The 22,957-nt window shown below is 46.5% G+C and overlaps 1 protein-coding gene across 1 annotated transcript in view; it reads left to right on the top strand.

The window, feature by feature from the left end:
• Positions 1-22,957, top strand: part of LOC120909269 (membrane-spanning 4-domains subfamily A member 8-like) — a 160,221-nt gene that overhangs the window by 69,850 nt on the left and 67,414 nt on the right. The window contains exons 4-5 of the mRNA XM_040321001.1: positions 13,301-13,357; positions 13,438-13,584. Coding sequence (XP_040176935.1) covers positions 13,301-13,357; positions 13,438-13,584 — 204 coding nt within the window. The remainder of the gene's footprint in view (positions 1-13,300; positions 13,358-13,437; positions 13,585-22,957) is intronic.

Genomic DNA, 22,957 nt, shown 5'->3' with positions numbered 1-22,957 from the left:
TTTAGTTAGTTTATAGAATTCGGCCGTGTAACCGTCCGGGCCTGGAGCTTTAGCAGAGGTCAAGAATTTGATCGTCTGTTGTATATCTTCAACAGTTATGGGTGCGTTAAGTGCAGATAAGTGGTCCTCTTGGAGTTTGGGCAGTCGTACCTTAGCCAGGAGGGCTTCGGCAGCGGGCTGGTCAGTCGGATCTGCCGAGTACAGAGTTGTATAATAGTCAACCAGTATTCTACTAATTTCAGTAGGCGAGGTAACCAGTGTGCCAGCTGGATCCTTTAGGGCAGAGATATGGGTGGGTCGCCTTGGCCCCGTGCATAGCTTTGCCAGCAGTTTACCCGCTTTGTTACCAAACCTATGAAAGTGTAAATTAGAATAGGAGTTTTTAACTATTTCTTGTTGTTCGGCCCAGAGGTCAAATTCTCGTTTGGCTTTTCTCCACGCGCGTATGTTAGCAGGCGTATGGTTAAGTGTAAGTAGTTTGTGCGCTGAGCGTAGAGTGTCACTCGAAAGCAAGTAATGTTGTCTGGCATTCCTCTTAAATTGGGTGGTGTAGGATATTATTTTCCCTCTTAGGATGGCTTTACCAGCCTCCCAGAACAGGTTTGGTTCTGTAAGGTGTGGTTCGTTTGTAGAGGTATATTCCGTCCATGCTCCATAGAGCATGTGGCGGAAGTCCTCATTGTCCGCCAGGTAGGAGGGGAAGCGCCATACGCGTGAGGGAGAAGAAGGTTGGGGATTAATCAATTGTACCGCAATGGGGCTGTGATCTGAAATTCTGGCGTCAGCGATTTCCGAGTCGCATAGCAACGGGAGAAGTGCGGGGGAGGCAAAAAAGTAATCAATGCGGGAAAAAGAGTTGTGAGGCGGGGAGTAGAAGGTATACTCCCGGTCCGTTGGGTGTGCTAACCGCCACACATCAATTAAGTGCATGGAGTCTATGGCATGAGTTAGGAGCGTCGGGGTCGAGGTCGGTTTGGCATGTCCAGTCGTTTTATGTGCCGTGTCGCCTACTCGGTCAAGTGTCGTGGACATAACTGAATTAAAGTCCCTCCCACTAAATGTAAAGTACCCGGGCAGCTAGTATCCAGGCCACCAAGTCCTGAAAGAACGAGGTGTCCGGCGAGTTGGGTGCGTATATGTTAGTGACGGCTACGTCCTTGCCAGATAAGGTCAGGTGTAGCGTGATTTTACGGCCTATCAGGTCAGTCTGAACGTCCTTAAAAGTGTGTCTCAGGTTTTTATGTAGGAGAATGGCCACACCAGCCTTGCGCCCCACGGCCGGAGAGCCATATACAGTTCCCACCCACAATTTGCGCGGTCATCTGTGGAGAGATGGGTCTCCTGAAGCAGGGCCACATCCGTCCGGAGACGCTTCAGGTGTCTAAGAATGGACATGCGCTTACTTGGAGAACAAAGCCCCTTAACGTTCCATGACACAATCTTCAGGTGATTCCCATCGGTTGAGGAGGCCAATTCCGGGCTGGAGGTATGTATTGAGCTCAAATCGTGGAATGAAGTCCACCTTCCGGCATCGCGTCATCAATCCGAGGGTCACCCAAATATTGTAAGCATCCTGAGGTTACAGATATAAAACAGGTAAACACAACCAGTGTAAACAGTAAACAAATACAATACATAAACAACAACACAAAGGTCCAGTGCCTAAGGCACCTATCAAACATTGAGGACCTCACTTTTTTCCGCATGAAAGTAAAGCGTATGGCAAAACCCCCACCATTCGCCCACTCCCTTCCGTAAGGTTAAAGTATGAGCTTCAGAGGAGTAGAGGAGGGGGGGAAGGGTGGAGGAGGAAAAAAGAAAAAGAAAAAGGGGGGTAAGAGGGTGCTAGCTAACTGAATGGGGAAGAGTTGCTAATCAGGGCAGAGATGGGCTTAAGTTCTGGGAAGCTACAGTGCATGCAAAGAGTCAACTCAAAAAGGGAGAAAGAGTGATGACAATACTACCCGTCTCCCATGGGTCTCCGCCGGCAGATAGTCTCCGAGACACTGTTTCAGTGGCTGCCTGAAGGATCTGTATGAGGAGCAACGCGACTTCGCTTGTTTGGTTGTTTGATCGGGCTGCCAGGCTGCTTGCGGGATGTAGAAGAAGTAGCCGGTGATGAGGAGAAGTCCTCTGCAGAGTTGGTGTGGTCCATTCCGGCGTCGGCCGACGCAAGGTAGCGATCCGCTTCTTCAGGCGATGAGAACGTGAGGTGCTCCTGTGACTTAGTTTGGATGCGCAGGGTGGCCGGATACGCCAGGGAGAATTTTACTTGATCACGGTGCAGAGCTGTGCAGATTGCGGAGAATGCCTTGCGCTGTTTCATCACCTCGATGGAGTAATCAGCAAACAGCAGTAGTTTTGATCCATCCAGCGAGAGGGAGCGGGTGCAGCGGAATGCCTGCATTATGGCTGTTTTATCAGCGTTGTTTAGATATTTAACAATGACATGCCTGGGTTTGGTGCGACTCTCCACGTATTGACCGATGCGATGGGCGCGTTCAACCGTACAGGGTATGCGGAGTCCCAGTTGCTCAGGGATAATTTTAGCGCATATGTTTGTGAGCTGGTTGTTAGCAACTGATTCTGGCAGTCCAATAATGCGCAGATTGTTCCTTCTGGAACGATTCTCAAGGTCGTCTAACTTGCTCCATAACTCCCTGTTTTCAGCGGTTATGCGAGCTAAGATGGCGGACTGAGCAGTGGAATCGTCTTCCAGGGAAGATATTCTGTCCTCCGTCTGTGCAATTCTCTGGGCCTGTGACTGCACTTCCAGGTGAAGCTGCTCAAGCCCCCTTTGCACAGCGGCATCCACTGTGGCAGCTAGAGTGGGTCCCAGCAGGGCGACCACCTGATGAGCAATGCCCGCTGGCGATGCGGGGTCAATTGCCTGAATGTCCGGTGCAGCGTGCTCGAGTGTACGATCGCTCTACAAAGCGATCCATATGCGCCCGCTCTGGATCGGGGGTGGATGGGGGACACCCTGAAGCTCTGGCCGGGCTCTGTGGCAGCAAACGGGAGGATGGCGGCGAGAGCGGTGTCTGTCTATCGCCCTCTCATGCGGCGCCGGAACCGGAAGTCTGCAAGAGTCTTAACTTGTAAGTAGTGTCTTCTCCTCAGCACCTTGTACACCTGGCTCAATCTTGTCCTCTCTAGCATTGCATTTGGCCCTTGCTCCTCTGGAATCAGCAGACTCTGGACAGCACAGGACAGGTCACAGCGGCTAGTCTCTCCTCTGCTGCCTTCATTCTCCAGCTCCCCTCAGACCACACTTACACATTTTTTATCTCAGAGCCAGTGGGGGCCCGTCCATAGGGGGTGCCCGGGCGCCACCCCCCTCCTGTAGTCACAAAAAAAAATATATATATATATATATATATATTTTTTTTTTAAAACATAAAAAAATTACAAAAAAAGTCCTTTAACTAAATGCACTATATTCGGGCGCCGGCCATGTGCCTTATGGGAAGTGCCACGTCAATGCAATCACAAGATTGCAGATGTGGCACTTCATTTGCAGGCTTTCAACCCGCCTTGCGGCGCAATGCAAATCGCCGATCAGCTTCCGCCCTAGAATCACTATGGGCGCTGGGCAGGAGCATTGTTGTTTCAATTCAGAGAGGTCTCTTCCTGGTTTTCGTGTAATAGACGGAAACCGGAAGTGACGTTTGCATGGCCAGAACGGAGCTGCAAGCAAGGTAAGAGAGAGTTTGTCACTGACTGAGACAATGCTTTGTACCTTGGCTCCTTGGCTTGCTAATACTATATCCCTCAATTACTTTCCATCCAGAGATTCCAGACTGTCTTAATCTCTGCACGAAAACCGGAAGTGACGTTTGCATGGCCAGAACAGAGCAAGCAAGGTAAGAGAGAGCTTGTCACTGTGACTGAGACAATGCTTTGTACCTTGGCTCCTTGCTATATCCCTCAATTACTTTGCATACAGACTGTCTTATTCTCTGTGCAGTTTTCTGAACACAGGATTTGGAGATTTTAAATCAGACTTAACCTATGCTGTGCTGACCCAATTTTAGCAATGTCACCGAAACTCCTTAGGGTTGTTATTAAAGCGAGAGTTCACCCGAAAAAAATGTTTTAACCTTAGATTGATGCTCATTTTGTCAAGGGGAATTGGGTAGTTTTTTTTAAATCAAAGCCGTACTTACCGTTTTAGAGATGCATCTTCTCCACCGCTTCCGGGTATGGTCTTCGGGACTGGGCGTTCCTACTTGATTGACAGGCTTCCGACAGGCTTCCGACGGTCGCATCTATCGCGTCACGAGTAGACGAAAGAAGCCAAATGTCGGTGCGGCTCTATACGGCGCTTGCGCACCGACGTTCGGCTACTTTCGGAAAATCGTGACGCGATAGATGCGACCGTCGGAAGCCTGTCGGAAGCCTGTCAATCAAGTAGGAACGCCCAGTCTCGCAGCCCATACCCGGAAGCGGCGGAGAAGATGCATCTCTAAAACGGTAAGTGCCGCTTCGATTTTATAAAATCTACCCGATTCCCCTTGACAAAATGAGCATGAATCTAATGTTAAAAATTAACATTTCCGGGTGAACCTCCACTTTAATGTAGGCTATTTATTTTCTCTGGTGTCTTTGTACATTTTTATTTAAAGCAGGCTTGCTTTTCTAACACTAAGATTACATTTGTGAAAATTGCTGCTTCATGTTTATTGCATGCAAACCTTACATAAATCTAGCATTAGTAAAGCAAACTTGATGCGTTTCATTGATAATGCTATAATTATTAGATATTAAATATGCTAAGATAAACGGATATGGGTTATAGTTTTTTTAAGTGTAGTTTATTTTACTGTATATCCCCTTTTTGCAGTGGCAGAACTTTAGGGGTCGCTGCAGTCGCATTTGCGACTGGGCCCTTCCGTTATACCGCTGTGGAGAGGCCCCCCAAAACCACGCATCTCCCCCACCACCTCTGGCTGGTGCTGGCCGTTTAGAGTGCAGTGGGGAGAGGTGGTAGAAGGTAGAAGGCAGCGATCGGCAGCTCTATTGTGCCTGTGTGGTGTGGCGGGATCTCCCTGGGGCTTGTAGTACTCTCTTGAGTGTCAGTGTATACAGTGGAGAGGAGAGGAGAGGGGAGGGGAGGGGCAGGTATCACATTCACTCCTCTGTATATTTGGAGATAGAACTACTAGCCCCAGGGAGATCCCCCTGCCTGTGGACACCATAGAGCTGCCGATCGCCGCCTTCCACCTCCTCCAGCCAGGTACAGGGGAACCTCTGCAAGGGGGGGGGGGTCAGCTGTTTGGGAACCCTGATGTAAGAGGGGGGCCCTCTGGGGACACTAATGTAAGGAAGGGGCCCTCTGGGGACCCTGATGTAAGAGGGGGGCCTCTGGGAAACTGATGTAAGAAGGGGCTCTCTGGGGACACTAATGTAAGGGGGGGCTCTCTGGGGACCCTGGTGTAAGGGGGGGGGCTCTCTCTGGACCCTGGTGTAAGGGGGGGCTCTCTGGGACCCTGATGCAAGGGGGGCTCTCTGGGGACACCAATGTACGTGGGGCTCTCTGGGGATCCTGGTGTAAGGGGGGATCTCTGGGGACCCTAATGTAGGGAGGGGATTTCTGGGGACCCTAATGTAGGGAGGGGATCTCTGGGGAACCTAATGTAGGGAGGGGATATCTGGGGACCCTGATGCAAGAGGGGCACTCTGGGGACCCTGATGTAAGTGGGGCTCTCTGGGGACCCTGATGTAAGGGGGGGCTCTCTGGGGACCCTGATGTAAGGGGGGGCTCTCTGGGGACCCTGATGTAAGGGGGGGATCTCTGGGGACCCTAATGTAGGGAGGGGATCTCTGGGGACCCTAATGTAGGGAGGGGATCTCTGGGGACCCTGATGCAAGGGGGGCTCTCTGGGGACCCTGATGTAAGGGGGGCTCTCTGGGGACCCTGATGTAAGGGGGGCTCTCTGGGGACCCAGATGTAAGGGGGGGCTCTCTGGGGACCCTGATGTAATGAGGGGGGCTCTGAGGACCATAATATAAGGATCTCTGGGGACCCTGATGCAAGGGGGGCTCTCTGGGGACCCTGATGTAAGGGGGGGCTCTCTGGGGACCCTGATGTAAGGGGGATCTCTGGGGCCCCTAATGTAGGGAGGGGATCTCTGGGGACCCTAATGTAGGGAGGGGATCTCTGGGGACCCTGATGCAAGGGGGGCTCTCTGGGGACCCTGATGTAAGGGGGGCTCTCTGGGGACCCTGATGTAAGGGGGGGCTCTCTGGGGACCCTGATGTAAGGGGGGCTCTCTGGGGACCCTGATGTAAGGGGGGGGGGGCTCTCTGGGGACCCTGATGTAATGAGGGGGGCTCTGAGGACCCTAATATAAGTAGGTAGGCTCTCTGGGGACCCTAATATAGGGGGAGCAATGACACATAATCACCTGATAAATGCCTATTTAGAGTCCTTCATCACTAACAGTGTAATTTTTCAGTTTGTTTGTGCCGATCTGTAAGGCTGCGCTATATACCATGATCTGTGATGCTGGTGCTGTATACTCTGTCCTGTGATTCTGGTACTGTATACTCTGTCCTGTGATTCTGGTGCTATATACTCTGTCCTGTGATGCTGGTGCTATATACTCTGTCCTGTGATGCTGGTACTATATACTCTGTCCTGTGATGCTGGGGCTATATACTCTGTCCTGTGATGCTGAGCTGTATACTCCTGACACTATGAGTGGATACAAGTGGAATACAGGGGACGGAGTGGGTGGATTATTTAAGGGGTGTGGCTTATGAGAAGTGGGAGGGGTCAAACAGGGAGGGGCGGGGTCTTGCACCCCCCATCCTAAAACTTCACCAGCCGCCACTGCTCAGAGCACTACATTCCCTAGCAGCTTCTGCACCCACTGTACCCCATTCTCCTGTGGATGAGACTACACGTCCAGCCAGTGAACAATTGGAGTCTACTCTTTCTGGTTTCTAGATGTGGGTCTCTGTCCCAGACTGAAACTGCAAACAAGCAGTGTCCATCCTTTGTCCCCCTTCCTGTGATTGGTCAGTTCTTGCAGGGAAGGAGCAACAAGCTGCTGCCAAGTGTTAATATGGTTAAAATGCCAACAGCCGTCCTTAGTTGGGCAACACTTGGGTATGTTATGTATGTGTAGCACTACCCCCGTAGGAGCTGCTGGTTTGTTTTGGGTCTGCACTCTGCCTGTCAACCCCAAAAATTTGGCTCGAACCCTCCCCTGGCACACCTGGATAATAACTTGATTGTGGGACCCACTAGCAGTAGAGAACCACCGTAATACCATACAGTACTATACCAGTATATGTGTAAAGGAAAACTGTTACCTTGTTGCTGGTTTCCTGCTCCACACATGCAACAGACAAAGTCTCACACAAGAGATAGCTTAACCAAGGATTAGTAGTTTACTTGGTAAAGAAATAAACAGGGGTTATACAGGTAAAATTTGACTTCAAACAGGACCCTGTAAGAGTCAATGGTATAGAGGTCTATAACAGGCTCAGAATTAGGCTATACAAAAAAAGGTCCTAGTAACACAACCTGAGGTTGGACCTGAGTAAGTACACAGTGGAGCAATTCCCCAATGCAATGATGCCAGCAATGGGATACCTCTCCCCTGGGTCTCGTCCAACTCCCCAAGATAGCAAACGACTATATAAATGAATACAGACAGTTATATCACATGTATGAGTTTGTATGATCTTTGGCTCCCTCCAATGGACAGTTCCACCGACACGTGTCCTGCTGTGTCAGCTTAAACAGCAAACTGAATCAATGGTTGTTCCTTCAAGATCAGGGTAATCTTCTGCTAGCTTTAGTTGGTACACTTTAGTCATTTGTAATCCAACAAGAGATGTGCAGAAAAGAACAAACACTTAAAGTATGTAGTGTGAGGGCAATAAAAGTGCTGATCCTCCCAAAACGCAATGTCACTCCAGGGTGCAATGTGTCCCTACTTGTGGCATGGCAGCTTCCAGAAAGTGTAAGTGAGACTATAGAAATCACCTTCCTGCAACATAGTTATATATATTGGTGGGCAGGTGCCCTCTCACCAAATGAGCCCTCGCCTGTATGCTCCGTCTGGACTCTCCTGGCTCTCAGTCTTTCCTCAGCTTCTGGTGCCTGGTCCTCCGTGCAGCCGTTCACAAGGTGCCAGTGGATAGGCGACCTCCGTCAGGTGATCTGGTCCCCGCAACTTTAGTCCCAGGCTTCTCCGGCCTAAATTCACTCAATGCAGGCCTCTTGCCTGTTGAGAGATGGCATCCCAAGAGGCTGGGAAAAAAGCCTTCAGTAACCTTAAATACTCTCTCTCCTAGCAGGCTGTGCATGGCGCAATGCACTTTGGTAGTACAGTGGTGCTGTGGGCATTGTAGTCTATTTCTAATCCACAGTAGTAGAGTCTCTGTCTCTCTGTACTACAATGTCTATCATGCATTGGTCCCATATAGCTGAACCAAACAAACTGCAGCAATATAATAAATGGACACCAGAGGGAGCTGAGTTCCTTTTAGGCACAAACTGTATTCTATAAGCTACGTTCACAAAGTGACATCTTGCTACATATGTAATGTATGTTCAGTCATCGTCAGTTTCTCCTATTTAGTGATTGAGTAGTCCAAAATGTGTAATACTACCCTATTTTAAATTAGATCCTTGAAAATAGAACTGTACCTTCAAAACAGTGCAATTAGACAAATGCAAGTCATGGCAGTTTAGGTTTTTTGAAAGTCTGTATTTCTACCTTCAGTCCTATATTATTACATAAATTATGCAACACCCTCTGTTTGCCAATTCCTGTATAATATACAACTCACTTCATGATAACACTAGAGTTATCATCTCAAGGGTCAGTCGGGCAATTGCCAGGTATGCCACCCTTTTTATTGCTTTAAATGATTAAAGTTCCTTATTTGCTACAATTTACTGAATTATTTAGTGAAATGTGACACTAATGCCTAATACACACAGAGGTTTTTTTTTTCGTTTCGACCCAGCGGGCTGAATGAAAAAAAACTGAGGAGCTCGCTGTACTAGTTATTTGATGTTAGTACACCCACTGAGCTATTGTGTTATGACAGTGGGACTGCTGTAACCCCCCCGCCAGAAAACACTGGCAGCTGTTTGTTATCTGTCTGATGCCAATCGAAAACTGGTTTCCAAGCATGCCCATTGGACAGAAGCTGGCCATTCAGCCGGGATCTGTGAGACATGCTTGTTTACACACGGGCCGAATGTTGGTCGGTTTCTGCCCGATATTTGGCTTTTGTGTACCAGGCTTAAATGAAAGTAAAATTTTGAAAAGCTACTTCAATTTGACCAGGTTACATGCAATATCTGCAGTTACAGGATTCATTAAATCTTACCAGTGGTGGCTGGTGTTTTTTTTTGGGGGGGGGGGGCAGACAATGCACCCACAGCCACCCACAGGTCGGTCAGGTCAATTGCACCCCCACCCCCCTGTCGGTCAGGTGGTCAGTCGAGCCCACACATTCTCCATCTATGGAGCCGGCAGTGCTTACCTTCTGGGCGATGGCTTCCCTTGCATCACAGTGGCAATGCTCTTTCTTCCTCCTCCTCCCTCCTCCATGGCCAATATTCACTATTGTTACAATTGTCACTATTGTTGCACAACAGGGTGTTTTTTTTTAAGCCTATTAGAACCTCTGGCTCTAGACACGTGCTTAAAGCGGTGGTTCACCCTGCAGAACAACCTTTTAGCATAAAATTAGGCATAGTAGCGCAAGCTACAGTATGCCTGTCTTAATTTTTTTATCCCCGTACTCACTGTGTAATCGTACATAGAAGATTCCGACTGCCCGCGGGGAATGGGCGTTCCTTTCAAGAGGGAGGGTGATTGACGGCCGGCTCTGGCACGTCACGCTCCCTGAAGACAGCCGGAGTAGGTCTCGGCTCTTCACGGCGCCTGCGCACAGACTATGCGCAGGCGCCGTGAAGAGCCAAGCCTATTTCGGCTATTTCCGGAGAAGCGTGACGCGCCAGAGCCGGCCGTCAATCACCTTCCGTCTGGATTGGAACGCCCATTCCCCGTGGGCAGTCGGAATCTTTTATGTACGATTACACAGTGAGTACGGGGATAAAAAAATTAAGACAGGCATACTGTAGCTCGTGCTACTATGCCTAAATTTATGCTAGAAGAAAAAATAATTTTTTTATTTTTATTTTATAGGGTGAACCCCCGCTTTAAAAATAAAAAAACATTGGAATCCATGCATCTGACACGCTGCATGTAGATTAGGATAGGATGGGGGGTGGCGCCCCTGCGCTCCTGTGCTCCTACTGTTTCACCAAGTTGGACTGTAACATTCCATCAACCCCTCAGAAAATTAACAGACCGGATATTTTGTTTTTGCATGTCCTTCACAAAATAAATAAGTCTTTCCAGCCAAAGGTATATTTTGAAAATATATCTCTCAACACAAGATACATTTTGAACATTCTTGCTGAACATCAGCTGGTTGATTACCTTTTTTTTTCCAGACCATTATTAGTAACCAAAATATTTGTGCTGGCTGGAGACACATGATGTAATTTCTGCTACCTTCTCCATGCTGCTGTAGCGCAGTGCTTATTTATTTACCATGTGCAGAAGCAGGGTCATTTCATTCCTTTAACCCACAACATTATGAAACTCGCTGGGTTATTAGACACATACAGGGAAGAAAAGTTTATCTGTTTCTCTCTTTCAGCAGCTCAGAGAGGCCACACTTAATAATGCAGGAGAAGCTAGGCAAGCAGCCGGGTGAGAGGACCTCCGCATTTAGAATCGGCATGCAGGCAGCCAGGAAGGAGCCTAATGGCATGCAAGTTCTCTGGGAGACACACCCAGCTACTGTACATAGCCCCTTCCCAATTGCTACCAATGCGATCTACTTTTAGTGGGGTTGTTCCATTGCTGTGCAGAGTCCATGTATGCAGGGCCGGACTGGGAATAAAAACCAGCCCTGAAAATAATTTCATACCAGCCCCATAGCATTATTATACCAGCCCAACATCATAACGTTATGCGCTTTGCCGGCGGTATAGCTGCGGTGCACATTCATTTCAAAGGGCAGGAGTGGTGAAGGAATGTGAGGAGCGGCTCTTTCAGGGCACTTTGCAGGCGCTATCTTTAGCGTTATAGCACCTGCAAATCGTCTCAGTGTGAAAGGGGTCAAACCCACTTATATCAGAGTCCACTGCATTCCCCATTACATCAGAGTGCCCCCTTGCACTGTAAGGTTGAATCCTGCAGACTATGATGTAAAGGGGAACTCTGGGAATGTGGGGAGGACTCTGGTGACCAGATGACCCCCATCCTGGCAGCACTTCCACTCTCCACTCCTCTCCAGACCTAATATAAGACAAGATATAAAACCTGATATAAGGCTGCGGATGGTACAGGGGAGGTCAGAGGCTGCGGAGGGTACAGGGGAGGTCAGAAGCTGCGGATGGTACAGGGGATGTCAGAGGCTGCGGATGGTACAGGGGAGGTCAGAAGCTGCGGATGGTACAGGGGAGGTCAGAGGCTGCGGATGGTACAGGGGAGGTCAGAAGCTGCGGATGGTACAGGGGAGGTCAGAGGCTGCGGATGGTACAGGGGAGGTCAGAGGCTGCGGATGGTACAGGGGAGGTCAGAGGGTGCGGATAGTACAGGGGAGGTCAGAGGCGGCGGATGGTACAGGGAAGGTCAGAGGCTGCGGATGGTACAGGGGAGGTCAGAGGCTGCAGATGGTACAGGGGAGGTCAGAGGCTGCGGATAGTACAGGGGAGGTCAGAGGCTGCGGATGGTACAGGGGAGGTCAGAGGCTGCGGATGGTACAGGGAAGGTCAGAGGCTGTGGATGGTACAGGGGAGGTCAGAGGCTGCGGAGGGGGGGACAGGAGGTCAGAGGCTGCAGAGGGGGGGACAGGAGGTCAGGGGCTGCGGAGGGGGGACAGGAGGTCAGAGGCTGCGGGGAGGGGACAGGTCAGAGGCTGCAGGGGGGCAGGAGGTCAGAGGCTGCTTGGAGGGGACAGTTCAGAGGCTCCAGGGGGGCAGGAGGTCAGAGGCTGCAGGGGGGGACAGGAGTTCAGAGGCTGCAGAAGGGGGGACGTAGGAAGAGGCACGCATCAGACGAGACCTCAACTATCTAATCTATGCAGCAGGTGGCACTGTTGTGTTATAGTGTAATGTGCATGTATTCTATGATATGATGCAATCAAAGGAAGTACCTTCTTTCACTAAGTGTGTCCTTGTTTGTGTTCCTGTCTCCATGCTGTAAAGACATTCTTTGCAATCCTCCATGAAAGTAAAGTTATTGTCTGCATTCAACAAGCTTCCAGCGAATCCTTTCAATACCCTGCCAACACAATTAGCATTCCCATATATGGATGGAATCTCTGATTTATCATTTACCTAGCTTATCGTTTTTTTGCACAGTCTGCCTGGCTGATATCTTATCTCAACAGTTATTAAGCAAGGAGACAACATAGTGGCTAATCTACCCAACCGCTAGTTGCCAATTTACAAATCTCTACATTTGACACAAAATAAAAAATATGGAAATGTATAAATGTAGAAATTTGAATGTTCCCTAAAAAATGTTGTTTAAAGTTCCATTCCCCCAATTCTATTGTTTTTTAAAACTTCACTATAACTTGACCCACTCAATATGCAATCTTTAGATTCACGTAGTCCTTTTTATTTCTGTTTGAATTTAATAAAAGTACCTGGATCTCGGAAGCTGGCAGGGTCCATCTCCACTGTGGGCATCTGAAGCCCTCTTCTATCTATTTCCGGGAATAGGTGCAGCTAGCTACCCAGCATGCACCTCCCGATCTCGCGCCTATGCAGTAATGCCACTGCGTAGCGCTCCTTCCACCTGACACGTTTCCATAGCGGCGTCGGCTGATGATGCCCCCGTCAATAATCGCGAGATTTCATCACTAGTCGATTTGCAAGGACTCCTGGGATACATGACGCTGCTATCCCAGGAGCCCTTGCGATTTTCTGCCTAGTGACATAATCTCCCAGTCGGGTACTGCTGGAAGTGCGGAAGAAAGAAGATAATTAAAGGTATTTCCTTAAAAAAAAAAGAATTTTGATTGCGAAAAGGATGCTCACAGGGGAGAGGAAGGATACAAAATGGGCGGAACTCTGCTTTAAGGTCTCTTTAGGGTCAACTCTGCAATAATACCTTTTTAATGTACAGTATGTTCACCTTAAATAATGACAAAATGTTGCATATGTATATATATATATATATATATATATATATATATATATATATATATAAATAATGTAACGTGTGTACTTTGTTTCCTGCAGTATCTGGTCTCAGGAGGCTTGTGTGTTACTGTTGAGATCAAGCCCAGTCTAACCTTGGTGAGTCACCACAGAAGATGATCCAGATATTTTGAGCATTTAATCTTATAGTGTGTAACAGTTTTTATGTCTTTATGCAGATAAAATGGACCTTTGCATTTTCCGCCATCTGCTGCTTGATGTCCTTGATAGAGTTTTGTTTAATCTGTGTGGATTTGAATAACCTTAATGGTGGTTATAGCTGTCCACCATGGCATCCTTGCTGGGACGGGGACTATGTGGCTAAGGTATGTACCAGCAGGTAAAAAGGAGTGAAGCACCTTGTTAATGATATAGCAGGCAACATTACATTCATGTGCTGGAGTCCTATTACCAGTTCTGTCAACATCTTCATTAGTCTCCCATCCTTTTGCCTCTGGAGGCATAACAAGAATATTACTGGTATTGTGTAATACAGCGCCTTGAAAAAATATTCATAAACCTTTATTTTTTGTCATGTTACAACCAAACATGTAAATTTATTTTATTGGGATTTTATGTGACACAAAATGGTAAATAATTGTGAACTGGAAGGAAAATTATAAATGGTTTTCAAAAGTTTTTACAAATAACTATCTGAAAAGTTTGGCGTGCATTTGTATTTGGCCCCCTTTACTCTGATACCCCTTACTAAAATTTAGTGGAACCAATTGCCTTTATGAGTCACCTAATTAGTAAATAGTTCACCCGTGTGTAATTTAATCTCATCATAAATACAGCTGTTTTGTGAAGCCCTCAGAGGTTTGTTAGAGGACCTTAGTGAACAAACAACATCATGAAGGTATAGGAACACACCACAAAGGTCATGGATAAAGTTGTGTAGAAGTTTAACCACTTCTGCCCCAGAAGATTTTACCCCCTTAATGACCAGAGCATATTTTGCGATTCGGCATTGCGTCGCTTTAACTGACAATTGCGCGGTCATGCAACATTGTACCCAAACAAAATTGACGTCCATTTTTTCCCCACAAATAGAGCTTTCTTTTGGTGGTATTTGATCACCTCTGCGATTACATTTTTTTACACTATAAACAAAAGGAGCGTAAATTTTGATAAAAAGCAACGTTTTGCTACAATGAATATGCCCTAAAAAATCTATAAAAAAAACACAAATTTCTTTAGCAGTTTAGGCCGATATGTATTATTTTACATATTTTTGGTATAAAAAAAAAATCACATCAAGTTTATATTCATTGATTTGTGTAAAAGTTATAGGCCCGAATTCACATACATTGGCGCATATTTATGCCGGCGTAGCGTATCTAATATACGCTACACCGACGTAGCGCAGAGAGGCAAGCACAGAATTCACAAAGCACTTGCCTCCCAAACTGCGCTGGGTTCCCTCGGCGTAAGCCGGCGTAGGTGGAAGTGGGCGTGAGCCATGCTAATGAGGCGTGACCCCATGAATCACGTCGGAACTACTCCCTAAGATACGACGGATCACTGCCTACGACGTGAACGTAACCTACGCCCAGCCCTATTCACGTACTATGTAAACGATGTAAAATACGACGGCTGTGTTCCCTGGTTCATACCTTAGCATGAGTTGCACCTCATATATGCGGAATAACTTTACGCCAGACGTACGACTTACGCAAACCGTGAATCGACGCATCTCCCTCATTTGCATATGTGCATAGAAAATCAATTGGAGTGGCAAATGCGCCCAGCATAAATGTGCGCCCACGATACGACGGCGTAGGCAAGTTACGTTGGTCATAGGAAGCCTATTTTCAGGTGTATCTCAGTTTATGGGCACGGCGCATAGATACGATGGCGCATATTTATTTCTCGAGATACGTCGGCGTAAGTGTTTGTGAATCCGGGCCATAGTGTCTACAAAATAGGGGATAGATTTATGGCATTTTTATTATTATTGTTTTTTATTAGTAATGGCGGTAATCTGCAATTTTTATCAGGACTACGACTTTGCGATGGACAGATCGGACACTTTTGACACTATTTTGGGACCATTGATATTTATACAGCGATCAGAGCTAAAAAATAGCCACGGCTTACTGTCTAAATGTCACTGGCAGGGAACGGGTTAAACATTATGGCGATCAAGGGGTTAAATGTATTCCCTCAGCATGTTCTAACTGTAGGGGGATGGGCTACTTAGGACATCCCTGTCATGTCACTAGGCAGAACAGGGAAATGCCTTGTTTGCATTTCTCTGTTCTGTCTCTCCTCATCGCAATCGCGGGTCAGAGGTGGACATCGAGTCCACGGGACTCACAGGCACGCTCCCGCACCAGCTGGCCCAGGATTACGAAGGAACGTATGGGTACGCCCTTTTGTGCTCCCGTGTCATTCTGCTGACGTACATTGGCGTGTGGCGGTTGGGAAGGGGATAAAGCAGGGTTCGTTTATTAAAAAATATCCTAAGCTTTGAACATCTCACAGAGCACTGTTAAATACATCATCCAAACTTTTTAAAAGTATGGCCCAAATACAAACATGGTCGTCCACCTAAACTGACAGGCTGGCCAAGGAGAGCAAGAGAAGCAGCCAAGAGGCCCATGGTAACTCTGGAGAAGCTGCAGAGTAGGGTTCCCACGTGTCCCGTATTGCCCGGGATTGTCCCGCAATTCGCATTTGTGTCCTGTGTCCCGGCACCTTCATTCCAGGACAATACAGTGTCCCGGAATGAAATGAGGACACACAGCCACCCTTATAGGCGATTGCTAAACTGGTTGCTAGGGCAGCCCTGCCTGGCATCTAGCAACCAGTGACATCACATTTGCAGAGTCTCAGAGCGAGGTCGAGAGAAGCAAGGCCTTTACCCAGTGCTGCCCTGCGCTCTGAGTCCCCCACCCCCTCTCCTTCCCTGGCCATGGCAGCAGCACCCAGAGAGAGAAGCCAGAGCGTCTTCACTGTGTCTCCTCCTGAGCCCTAACTTCTCCTGGCATTTTGCAGTGCTGGCTTAGATCCACGGCTCATCTTCCTGTCTAGACTCCCGCAGCACATTGTCTTACTTCCCCTCCTCTGGGGCCCCCAGTCTGGACCAGGGAACAAAGACCAGCGCTCAACCGCTCACCACACCAGACCAGTTCCGATTAGAAGTTGAGATAATGGAAGCTGATTGGAGCAGGTCAGGGGACAAGTCGGGGCACTATGGCCGGGGTCAGAACAGTAATAAATGAGGCTGACAAAATAGTGCGCCGCCCTGGGGGAGCAATAAAAAATGGAGGCTGACAAGTGGGGGCAATTAAAATGAGGCTGACAAGTGGGGACAATAAAAAACTGTGGAGAGAGTGTCAGGCCCCGTACACACGATAGAATCCATCCGCGGATAAATCCGAGCAAATGGGTTTCAGCGGATAGATCCTATGGTGTGTACACTCCAGCGGATCTGTTTCCGCGGATATTTATCCGTCGACTCGCTTTTCAGCAGATCGAATATTTGCTGACATGCTAAACAAATCTATCCACTGCGAATCTATCCGACGGACAGATCCGTTGGTTAGTACACATTATCCGCGGATAAGAACCACGCGCATGCTCAGACAAAATAAGGGGATGGGAGCACTCGTTCAGGTAAAACTCTCGTTTGTTTGTGATATGGCACATTCGTCCTTGTAACTATATAGTGTGTCGTTTATTTCCTCTTGTTTTTTCAGCGTTCTCTTGCTAGAATAAACCCGTTCTCTTGCTGATGCTATCTATCCAGATGTTTGAACTTTCTTTTTTTCCTCCACATGTCAATGTTTATATTTTTTGGTTTGTAATTTAATGTTTTTTAATTTTTTTTCCCTTTTGTTTTTTGTTGTGCAATTTATGTCACCATTCTTTTTTCTTGCACATTTTTTTTCTTTTTTTTTTGTTGTGCAATTTATGTCACCATTCTTTTTTCTTGCACATTTTTTTTCTTTTTTTTTTGTTGTGCAATTTATGTCCCCATTCTTTTTTCTTGCACATTTTTTTTTTCTTTTTTTTTTGTTGTGCAATTTATGTCACCATTCTTTTTTCTTTCACATTTTTTTTCTTTTTTTTTGGTCAAGTTATGTCACCATTTTATTTTGGCGTGTGTTTTTCCTTTTTTGTTTTCCCAAGTTGGTACGCCAAATGTACCCCCCCCCCCCCAAGGAGTTGGTGTCCTTTCTAAATGACACATATTATTTGCTAAAATGTTTCATGCCTAATCACCACAGTAATAAAACACAATAGACAAGGTATTTCAGTAAATCAAATAACCATTTATTTTGGCCATAAACAAAAATAAATTACCGAGAACGGCAGCACTTGATGAGATAGCAACATACATGCAGACTTGTGTTCCAGACTGCACAGGCAACATAGTCAAGGAGAAAATGGCAAACCTTGAGGACCGCATACCGAGAACTAAAAAAGAACAACCACAAAAACAAAAACCAGGAGCAGCAGCAAGTGAGCCAATGGAGCCCAGGCTGTGGTAGTCCAAAAAACCTAAAGTTTTTGGGGGATCAAATGGAAGGCCGGGAATCATCTCCTCCTGTTCCTTGTAACCCTCCTTGCAGCCTGCATTGCAGCAGATCTTCCACGGACCCGTCCACGGCCCCTTGCAGGTCGGGATGATGTGGCAGCAGGAGGAGTTAGCAGGTGTTGGGCAGGATGGGCCGGGTCACTCAGCTCAGTGTCATCGGTCAGCCAGCCCTGGTGCAGCCATAAAAGCACCTGGTTCATCAGGTTCCTGGCACGCCTCTGACCATCCTCCCCCGCTTGGGACAATTTGTGGGCCACATAGGCACTGTAGGCCTCAGTGGGGTTGAGGGGGGCCCTCATTAAGGCGCTAGCCTCCCGAATCATTTGGAGGCTCTCATCCTCAACCTACCTCCTGCGCCTCATTAGGCCTGTTTGCCTGACCCGGGGGGGAGGGACTTGCCTGGTGGTGCTGACCGTGGGCCTGGGGCCCTCCTGACTGGTGCTGGGCCCGGCCTCCTCCTCCTGGCTGCCAATGACCCCTTCCTCCTGGCTGGCAGGCATCTCAGCATCAGTAGCCGATATTTCATGGCTGCTCCCTTCTTCCTGTGTCAAAAAAAGTGACATGTTTTACAATTTGGCACAAGCAAATCACACACATTTTCATGCTCTAGACTGGTTTGTTTTATCTTACTTTAAACTTGAATAGACTCTCCTTCTGATCCCTGCACTTGGCATCCATGACCCCTATTTTTATGACCATGACTTTTATAGTCCATTTTTTGGTTTGGGATTACAATATCAACTCAATAAACAAACAAGAATTAGCAGCCCAAAAACATTTTGAAAAATACTCTACCTCATCAGAAGTGGAGAGTCGCAGATTGTCATGCCTGCCAGCCAGCCCCTCACCGTCCTCCTCCTGGCTGTGGTGATCCATGGAAGGTCTGCTGCGATGCCGGCTGGAAGGAAGGCTGGACATTGATTGCCGGCCCTCCATTTGATCCCCCAAAAACTTCAGCTCCTGGTAGTACCACAGACTTGGCTCCGTGGACTCTCTTGCTGCTGCTCCTGATCGTTGCTCCCGTAGTTCTCTTCTTTTTGTTCGGTATGCGGCCCTCAGGTTATTCATTTTGTTCTTGACCATGTTGCCTGTGCAGCCGGGAACCCATGTCTGCATATATGTAGCTATTTCATCAAGTGCTGCCCTTCGTCGGTCCCTCCTAGAATAGTGGGGATGTTTGGAATCCCAAAGTAGGGGCATTTCCCTAAACTTTTCAATGAGCCGTGAAATGATCTCCTTTCCCACGATTGTTTCCATTTTTGAATTTCTTGTATAAATTTTAAGATGAACACTGTTAAACCAAAAAAAAATAAACATGAAAAAATGCCCAGCATTCCCATTGTATTCATATGTGGCCCCAGATTAATCAAGTACTATGCAAACACAGTGTCTCCTGCAGCTAAAATGCTGGCCATCTCTGCCCCATTGTTGTGACCAAAAATGACTTCACATGCAGACCCTTTTTCAAATAAGTTTGCTAAATACGTGTAATCTAGACCCATCCACAATTTGTTATATTTAGACCTTTCATCAAGGCACTATTTCATGTGTACTTAGCATGCCCCTCATCATTCCTGACATATAAATACACTTCCTAATAACCTCTGGCCAACCAACACAGAACAATACTTGCATGATCACAATACACCTGGCAAAAAATACAATTAGGTAGAGCATTCTTCACATCTAGATTTAAGTGATGTGTGAAAGCATTGTGAGAAGTAAATTCAGTTTTGGGGACACAAGAAACATACTAAGTTGCGTTAAAAGGCTGCAAACAACAGACAAAACCACAATCCCATGGCTCTCAAGTTTCTAGGCCTCTGCTGATCCCATGTTGTAATTTTTTACCTTATTATCTCTAGCTCCTCGTGCAGCTCAATGAAATAATCTCCGCGTAAGCAACGTAATCACGTCAGTTACCTTTTATAGACTCCGCGTGTGCGTGACACACCGCTTTCGTCTCCATTGCCATGCCCCCTAATCAATGTTAACTTCAAAAATCTGGCGTTAACTGTGTTACTGCTGTCAAATGTTCTACTAATCTCCGCGTAAGCAACGTAATCACGTAGGTTCCCTTTAACAGACTCCGCATGTGCGTGACACACCGCTTTCGTCTCCATTGCCATGCCCCCTAATCAATGTTAACTACAAAAATCTGGCGTTAACTGTGTTACTGCTGTCAAATGTTCTACTAATCTCCGCGTAAGCAACGTAATCACGTAGGTTCCCTTTAACAGACTCCGCGTGTGCGTGACACACCGCTTTCGTCTGCATTGCCATGCCCCCTAATCAATGTTAACTACAAAAATCTGGCGTTAACTGTGTTACTTCTGGGAAACGGGCGAATAATCTCCGCGTAACCTACGTAATCACGTCTTATTCATTCTCTACACTCCGCGTATGTATGAACCGCCGCCCTCGTCCCCGCCCATGACGGGACATTTCCTGTTTTCCACGCCCCTAATCTCTGTGGGGATGAAAGATGGCGATGACAGGCGAGCATGCACGGAGCTCTCAGGCCAGAAGTGAGGGGACAGAGGCAGGAACGTCGCGATCCAGGCCAAAACGTTATAAGGCCACTAATATGTCTTTCGACGAAATGGTGGAGCTGGTAGAGATTATGCGGAGGAAGGACTATGATGGGCAATATGGCCCATACAAGACCCCCAACCGCAGGAAGGGGAAAAATATGGAGAAGGTTGCAAGGAAAATGCAGAGGATGTTTGGGATCGCCAGGTCCAAGGAGCAGCTACGGAAGCGGTGGTCCGACTTAAAGCTCCGTGAGCCACATCAACTGAAGAAAATCAAAAAAATACTAAAAAAAAGTAAGTTCTTTTTTTGTTTGAGGGGTGGGGACAATTTTATTAGTTGAATGTTTGGTCAGGTACATTTCTACATCTGTATCCTTGGCCTGGTTGTACTTCTGAACACATGTTTAAATAATTTTAGTTTTCAAAATATCATTTGCTTGGCCAACGACTGTTAATAGTAAACCTTGTTCACATCAGGTTGCTTCTCACAAATACGATGTTGGCCCAGGAACAACACACCTGGACATGCCTCTCTTGCCAAAAACATTGTTTGTAAACATTGTGTAAAAATTTATTACTCGAAAATTTAAATCCAAGAATGGGAAATGCAAACAGTGCTACTAAGCAGGTGTTTTCATATCTGTAATCCAGAGCACCTGTGTCTCCCCCAAAAGATTACACTAAAATTTGAATGGTCTCAGCTCAAAATTTGAAGGGGGGGACATCCATGTGTGTCACTTTGCTAAAAAGGGACTTAATGAGAGCTTGGCCTAGAAGTCATCCTAAAATGTAGGTTTGGGGTGATAAGACAACAAAATTCTATAAAAAAAAAGCCTCTAAACTTCTATGCAATGTGTGCGATTTCTGCTCTACAATATCTGTGTGCTGATGAGTATACCTTTGTTTTGGTTATTCTTTCTAGGGGAAAGAAGACGCCAGCATTTCGAGGAGGCAGAGAGGGCCAGACACGCCCGGGATCTGCCATCTGGCCATGTGGAGGAGGAGGATGTGGAGGAGGAGGAAGGAAGAGAGGAGGATGTGGAGGAGGAGGATGTTGAGGAGGAGGAGGAGGAAGGAAGAGATGAGGATGTGGAGGAGGAGGTGGAAGGAAGAGATGAGGATGTGGAGGAGGAGGAGGAAGGAAGAGAGGAGGATGGAGTAATTTTAAATCTGGTAGTTGTTGAGGAGGAAGATGAAATTCAAGAAGAAGATTTTGGAGATTTTGAAGATGGTGGATTGGTGGAAGAAGAAGAAGGAGGAGTTTATGAAGATGGAGAAGTGGTGGAGGAGGAAATCGGCACAACATCAGGTCAGTGTCACCCCAGCTTGATAGGGCAAAACAGATGTAGTTAGGGTTGCCACCTCATCCCTTTAATCCCGAACACATATGGATTCCACATGTTCTGTGGCTAATGTAATGCAGATATGGCACCAGGTGAGTTAAATTACCACCTTTTAATCAGCCACAGAACCTGTGTAATTAATATGTGTTCTGGTTTAAAGGGATGAGGTGGCAACCCTAGATGTATCTAGGCCGGTAAAATGGCTAATTTTATATTTTGTCCTCATTTTGTAGGGGATGAAGATGCTGTTCAGCATTTTTCTCGCGCATGTGCGGGAATAATTATTCAGCAAGTGATGGAGTGCAGCAGTGAAATGGCGAATATGCGGCAACAGATGGTTCTCATGGAACAGAATGTGCGGAATGTAATTGTCGAGTGCTGCACCGAGCTGGACAATATGCGGCAAAGAATGGTGGTTATAGAACAGAACTATAAGAACATCATTGACATGATGGGCCGTGTCAAAGACTAAACACCCCCCCCCCCGCCCATCCCCCAACCTGTTTTAATGTATGACTCAGCCAAAATTTGAAGATGCACACACAGTGTGTCAACATGTGCTATCTGCCATCACAGAATATAGAACATCTGTGCTTTGTGGGTACAACCCCCTCCTCGATTGTCAATTAGTTTTCGAGGAAGGGTTTGCTCCCACAAAACCCAGACATTGTTCACCCATGATGGCAGATAGCACATGTCGCCATTTTAAAGTCTTTCTATGTTGTAGAACTTACATTTCGCGAATTGCACTGAATGTGTGCATCTTCAAATTTTGGCGTGTTCCGGTGTGAACTCACACCATGACTGTTTTTGGGAATGCAAAAGTGACACATTTGTGTTTTTATTTTTTGGGACATGTTTTAATTTTTGTATTTTCAAAATGGCTTCCAATCAACAAGCCATACAAAACAGAAAAACTAAAAAAAAATTAGAAAATTAAATAAAAACCAAAAAAAATAGTTAACCAAAAAAAGATTGGTTAACACATCTATCCAAAAAATTAGATCAATCTTTTTTTTGGAGTTCCAAAAAAACAAAAAAAAAAGTTATTAAAAAATTTAAAAAAAAAATTCTTCTAAAATATTGAAAAAAAAAATTAGTTTTATTGGGTGAACAAATATATTTAAAAAATGTGAGCAATATTTTCTAAAAAAATTACCCTCAAAAATAATGAAAAAATCAAAAAGGTCAAAAATCGCCACCAATTTTTAATGTAAAAAAAACCCAAAAAATTTAAGGACACCAAAAAGATTTGGTTAAGTTTACACTTGGTAAA

Source organism: Rana temporaria, chromosome 8 (genome assembly GCF_905171775.1).
Source record: "Rana temporaria chromosome 8, aRanTem1.1, whole genome shotgun sequence".
Classification (NCBI taxonomy): domain Eukaryota; kingdom Metazoa; phylum Chordata; class Amphibia; order Anura; family Ranidae; genus Rana; species Rana temporaria.
The sequence above is the reverse complement of the archived record's forward strand: the minus strand, read 5'-3'. Positions and strand labels throughout refer to the sequence as shown.